The following is a 6,956-nucleotide window of genomic DNA, read 5'->3' on the forward strand; positions in this document are numbered from 1 at the left end:
GAAAAATACAAAGAGAAACAAAAGAGCTATGCAACCAACCAGTACAAAAATAATGAACAATACAGAGAGGAAAAAAAGAGCTACGCAACCAACACGTACAAAAATAATGACCAATACAGAGAGGAAAAAAAGAGCTACGCAACCAACAAGTACAGAAATAATTAAAAATACAAAGAGAAACAAAAGAGCCATGCAACCAACCAGTACAAAAATAATTAACAATACAGAGAGGGAAAAAAGAACTACGCAACCAACACGTACAAAAATAATGACCAATACAGAGAGGAAAAAAAGAGCTACGCAACCAACACGTACAAAAATAATGACCAATACAGAGAGGAAAAAAAGAGCTACGCAACCAACACGTACAAAAATAATGACCAATACAGAGAGGAAAAAAAGAGCTATGCAACCAACAAGTACAAAAATAATGACCAATACAGAGAGGAAAAATAGAGCTATGCAACCAACAAGTACAAGAATAATGACCAATACAGAGCAGACAAAAAGAGTAAAATAACCTTTAATTACAGGAATGATGAACAATTCAAGGAGAGACAAAAAAAGTATATAATTCAAAATTACAAGAGCAATGATAAATATAAGAAACAACATATCCAATATCTTGTTGATAAACATTTCAATGATCCAATTTTTAGGCAAAGACAAAAAGACCATTATAAAAACCAATGTATACATGATCCTAACTTCTATGAAAGAAGGAAGAACGTTTTTAAACAACGGTATCACTGTGATGCACATTTTAGGGCACGTCAGAAAGAATATAATTTATTCAAATCTAAAAACAAAATATCTGCCCTCAAGATACTTCACACAGTACAGTGTGCACAAGACATACAGCGCAAATACAAAAACATGAATCTGATGCGCCAGCAGAGAGACACTGTACAAAATACCATCAGTTTCAGACTTTGAACAAGCAAAAGGTTTTGTATGCTTTAAGGAAGCTAAAAGATATCCATTCAGAATATAAAGATATCTTCATTAATGCAGAACTCTCTGAAGAAGAAATGTTTAATGAACATGAACAGTGTGCAAATGACATCAGTGCTCCTGATGAGGAAATGGATATTGATATAACTGAAGAACAGAGCAATGCGAATGAACCCAATGAGAATGAACACAATGAATCTAATGATGACACTCCTGCAGAAGAGCAATCGAGAGGCCTTGCCTTGGACACATGTCTTCAGCCCCCAGATCTCGGCCAGCAGCTGTTGACTTATGATGATGGGATATTTTGCATTGCCCCAGCAGAGAGAAACTCTCCTGTAAACACTTTCAAAATTCCTAAACTTGAGTCTATGGCGTTTCCAGTGCAGTTTCCTGATGGCACGAACACATTTGATGAGCCGGACAGAGCAAAAAATGTTTCCCCCAGCAGATACTTTAACTCTAGACTATTCTCTATTGACAATCGTTGTGTGAAGGATACCAACTATATCTTCTTTGCGCAGTTTGTGACTGAAATGCACATGGCCACATCTAGTATGTCTATCCAACTGAGGAAAGGAAAACCCATGACCCTTGATGGACGCAGAATAAACTGTTCACTGCTGCAGGACAAACAGGAGTTAGAAAAGCTTGTGAATAATAAGGAAGCTACACGATTCATGCAACCATTAAGAGGGACTCCAGCATACTGGGAGAAATCTCTCCGTGATCTGTTTGCGATGCTGAGACATCTCGGAACTCCTACATTTTTCTGTACGTTTAGTGCTGCTGAAATGAGATGGCCTGATGTGATTACTGCTATTAAAGCACAACAAGGTGAAACCGTAAACTTTGCTGAATTAGACTGGTCTGAAAAATGTGAAATCCTTAGAAGTAACCCTGTGACAGCGATGAGAATGTTCGAGAAACGAGTTGAAGCCCTGATAAGAGATTTGATCATTTCCACTGTGTAGCCAATGATAATCTCTCTCTGGGGCATGCCTTATTTTACGTGGCCTATAAAGATAGCCTTAGGTATGGTAGTAAGGTGCGTCTCATCGTCACGGGTGACGTCATCCATTTCCGGTGTGTCGCGGGAGTGTTTGTTTGGTAAGGAGCTGCAGTCGCGGCTGTATTTCTGAACGTTTGAATTGAACTGGGTTTTTATGTACTTAGTTGGCTCGTGTATCTTCCTAGTGTGGACTGAGGAAGCCTGCGGTACAATGCATGTGATACCCGATCGATTTTACGTACTGGAGTTTAAATGCCCTGTGCATTGCAAGCAGTTTAAACCGGTAGGTTGTTATTTATTGTTTGTTGCACTAAGGGTCTGGATTGACCACTTTAAATTTGTATTAATCTTTCTAGTTTACAGACAGAGGGTGAAACATTACAGACTGAGGGCGAAACATTGCAGTGGGTTTCTCTTCGGGCTTTTGTGACTGTTATACCACTGATTGTTGTTCAGTAGTGTTGCATATGGTCACGTTACCGACTCTCGTCTCACGGTGCTTTGCTGGCTCGACTGCAGGAATGGATGCATAATCTACCGCGAACTGCATTCACGTGCTGCTGTGGTATTGTGTTTATTTCTGTTTAAAGTTGGACACTTGCAACATTAGCTGTCTGGTAGTCTGGCGTGCCGCAGATTCGATACAATGGCCTACGTTACTCTCGCTTTGAGGCATCAAACGGTTTAACCATCCAGCAGTCATTATCTTGATCTGGTTCCTTTTTGAGTGGTGTAAACGCTATATAATTTGAATTATTTTTGCTTATTCTGTTTTGCTTTCTTGTTTATGTGAACCCATTGCTTTAAAACATTTAGTATCCTTTTGTCGTAGATTTGTTTTTCTTCTTTTCTGAATTTATTATTTTGTTGGCAACCAAGTTTCTGTGAACTGGTTGTTAATCTAACTGGTTGTTAATCTTTGGTTTAATTAGATCTGTGAATTTGTATTTTTTTTCTCTTGCATCCACCGTTTCAGTGTAGTGGTTTATTAGTTGATGGTAACTGTGACGAGTGGGGCGGGGCCGAGGGACATGGGAGCGGGGCCGGTGGAGTGATTGGAGATGAGCTACACCTGTTCGACCCGCCGGTCTCGAGGCCCATGGAGGAGATGGAAGGATATAAAACTGGAGCGACGACAGTGAAGGACGAGAGAGGACCAGGCCTGGGCGTTATTTTAGGTTATGGTTTCATTTTGTGTCCGTGAGGGGCTGGTGCGCTGTTTTGTGTTTATTTTTGAATTATTAAATGTTATTTGATTGTCTGCCGGTTCCCGCCTCCTTCTTCCCGACGATTAGGAAGTTTTTATCATTACAGTGGTGCCGAAGCCCGGGAGAAGGAGGGACGCGCTGCTGAAGATCCCTCGCCGCTGTGGTGAATCCGCGGTGCCATCGAGCAGGCGAGGAGTGTGCCGCCATGGACGCTCGAGGCGGTGGGCTGGAGCGAGTTGCCGGGGACGGGCGAGCTCGCTACCGGCCGCCAACGATGTGGAGAGACGGCTGCCATTCGTGAGGGAGCGGAGGAGTCGGCGCCGTTCACCAGGTGGCCGGAGCCTGCTGCCATCCGCCGGAACGGGGAGGAGCAGGGAACGGGGGACTCCTGCCGGCTGCCCAAAACCGGAGGAGCCGTCCACCGGGCGGCGGAGGAGTGTCGTGCCGTCCGCCGAGGGCCGTCCAGTGCCACCTCCAGGCACCGCGGAGGAGATCACCCAGCTGGTGGAGGGCCGAGCAGCCGAGGGACATGGGAGCGAGGCCGGTGGAGTGATTGGAGATGAGCTACACCTGTTCGACCCGCCGGTCTCGAGGCCCATGGAGGAGATGGAAGGATATAAAACTGGAGCGACGACAGTGAAGGACGAGAGAGGACCAGGCCTGGGATTTTAGTTGTGTTTTGGTTTTATTTTGCGCGCATCAGTCGTCCGTGAGGGGCTGTGATGTGCTGCTTTGTGTTTATTTTGATCATTAAAGTTTTCTGTTGATTGTGCGCCGGTTCCCGCCTCCTTCTTCCGGATGAATACAAAGGTTTATTATCGTTACAGTGTGGATGACAGGATTGCCAGAAAAGTACAAGGTCAGACCTAACAGACCTGAATTTGAGAACATGTGCATGGCTGAATTTGCAAGTGAATACCGCATTGTTTATGCAGGACAGAAAAAAAGTAAAAATGTTTTGCCACTTCAAAAAAAACTTGGGACACATAAAGAAAAGAACAAGAGGAAAACCTGCTGTCATCAGATTTGCCCGTTTTTCACAGCAGAAAACCCAGAAAAGTTCTATGGAACACTTCTAAAGCTTTACTTGCCATATCGCTCAGATGAGCAGCTGAAGTCGGCCAGATTCCACACATATGAATCATTTTATGCGTTTGCTTAAGTAAAACTACCAGGAACTGATGAACTGCAGCGTGTGCACAGTATTGTAAACGAAAACCGTGAGAAATATGAAAAGCATAATGAGGCTATTGAACAGGCTATTGAGGATTTTGAACAGAATGGTCCAGTTGAAGATGCATGGACTACATTGGCTCCAGCAAATTAGATGGTCCGTTTGGAGAACATATCAGAACGTGAACCCACTGATCCTAATGATGTGAACGAGCAGGACGATATTCCTGAATACACAGCATCTACCTCTGTCAGTAACACAACCATGCCACTCGTGGAAGCTACCCAACAAAATCATGCAGATTCGCAAAACACTGCACTGTCTCCTGAAACTCCCGAGAAGCTTGAAGCCTCCATACCAAGGCCTGGGAAACAGCTTGGATGAAATCAGGGCAGACCTTTCAAATGCACACATTTTAATTATCGACGAAATATCAATGGTGTCAAAACAGTTGTTCGCCTATATAAACTGGAGACTGCAACAGATTAAAGGAAACCAGAAACCTTTTGGTCGATTATCTATACTGGCTGTTGGAGATTTTTTCCAGCTACCGCCTCTGAGAAGAGCAAAACCACTCTGTGTGTATGAGGACCATGTGCTGGACTTCTGGACAGATCATTTTTAAATGATAACTATGACACAGATCATGAGACAGAGAGATGATTTTGCATATGCTGAGCTGCTCAACAGACTGAGAGTAAAAAAGAAGCACAAGAAGCTGACTGATGCAGACAGGTGCATGTTAGAAACCGTCATAAGATCATTCCCTGAAGAGTGTCTAGCTGATGCATTACACATCTATGCAACCAATAAAGAAGTAGACAATCACAACAGTGAAGCCATATCCTCCCGCTTTTTAAATATCATTAACATCGATGCACATGATTACAAGAAAGATCCCCAGAACAGGAGAAATGAAAAGGCAAGCGGAACCATTTAAAGGAGACAATCGTGACCTTATTGACACACTGCAGATTGCTATTGGTGCACGAGTGATGCTAACCAGAAATATTGATGTGTCCGACGGTTTGGTTAACGGCACTTTTGCCAAGGTCGCAACTATAACAACTCATACCCGAGATGGATATGTTCAATTAATTGGTCTTCATTTAGACAATGTGACTGCTGGACAGAAACATCGCAATAAAGCACCTGGTGGAGATGACAACATTGTCTATATTGAGGTCAGAGGAACCACTGAAAAAAAAGGAACAGTTCGAAGACAATTTCCCATGAACTTGCTTTCCCATGCACCATCCATAAAGTGCAAGGAATGACGGCTGATCGCGCTGTTGTATCTCTGAAGCACATATTCGAATCAGGCATGGCATACGTTGCACTCAGCAGAACAACATCACTCAGTTGACTGCACATTAATGACTTTGATGAAAAGAAAATCTTCTGTGATCCAGAAATAAGTGCCTCCTTGGAGAACATGCCAAAACCAGATTTTCACAGTATCCAGCCCATCCTACATATTGTACAGGATTCCAACCTGAATTCAGCTCTTAAAATCATTCATCATAACACAGAGGGACTGGAGTGTCATATGGAGGATTTAAAATGCCACCATGAGCTTCTCTTGGCTGATGTTTTGTGCCTCACTGAAACACACCTGTCAGGCTCAGCTGTTCCTGCACATCTACATCTGGATGGATACACCATGTACAAATGCAACAGGCATGCATCCTACACAAACTATGCACATTTGGCAAACAAGAATGGTGGTGGAGTGGCCTTTTATGTGAAGAACAGCTTTAAGGTTTGTCCTCTGATGTACATGCAGAATGTTACTGACTTGGAATATTTGGTTTTGAAGATACAAGCCCCCAAACAAGCACTTCTTGCTGTAATCTACAGACCACCAAGTTATAATTTGGCAGAGTTTTTGGCACATCTGAACGCCCTCTTGACATCTCTTCTGGACCCTGTGTTCATAAGCGGCGCAAACTCAAATGTCAGAGCCGGAGTTCTACAGACGTATTACAGCTATCATGATCCGGTATATTGTGTTTTAGAATAGATACATCAAATATATCAAAATCTGCATCAAACATTCAACACTTCTGTAAGATGACATCTTTATTTTAAGGAAAAATAACGCTTAACCATAACCTCTAATTACTTAACTGTTGACATTTAGTCTACTTCTTGTGTGCACGTGTGAATGTGTTAGATATAAATTGTGTGTGTATATGTGTGTGCGAGTATGCATGCATGTGTGCATGTTCGTGTGTGTGTGTGTTAGATAAAGAATGAATGGGGAGTGAATGTCCTTTCCAAGGATCGCCACCTTGACGTGTTGGAAAGGTGCCAGTGATCCCAAGAGTGAGTAATTCTGAGTTTTGTACTCCAGTTTGACTTGCTTAAGGGTGAGGTTCCAGACTAAGTGCGATCCAAATGGGCATTAGCTGAATAAAATTATATTTTCAGTATAATTACTTTTCTTTCTTTTGGCTTTCTTGATCCTTTCATAATGATAAAATATTGTGTGGCCATTACATGGAAAATGATCCATTAGAAAAATACGCTGGACAAACATATATATTCTATCATTGTCTAATAAATTGACAAATTACCTACCATGGTAATGAAATATTAATCAACA

At 42.4% G+C, this 6,956-nt stretch overlaps 1 protein-coding gene across 1 annotated transcript; it reads left to right on the forward strand.

Annotated features, from left to right (window-relative positions):
* The first annotated feature begins 1,031 nt into the window (after positions 1–1,031).
* On the forward strand, positions 1,032–1,928 carry LOC132105981 (uncharacterized). Its single transcript, XM_059511565.1, has one exon. The coding sequence runs from the start codon at positions 1,032–1,034 to the stop codon at positions 1,926–1,928; it is 897 nt and encodes a 298-aa protein (XP_059367548.1).
* Positions 1,929–6,956: the final 5,028 nt, after the last annotated feature.

This window comes from Carassius carassius, chromosome 26 (genome assembly GCF_963082965.1).
Source record: "Carassius carassius chromosome 26, fCarCar2.1, whole genome shotgun sequence".
In the NCBI taxonomy this organism is placed as follows: domain Eukaryota; kingdom Metazoa; phylum Chordata; class Actinopteri; order Cypriniformes; family Cyprinidae; genus Carassius; species Carassius carassius.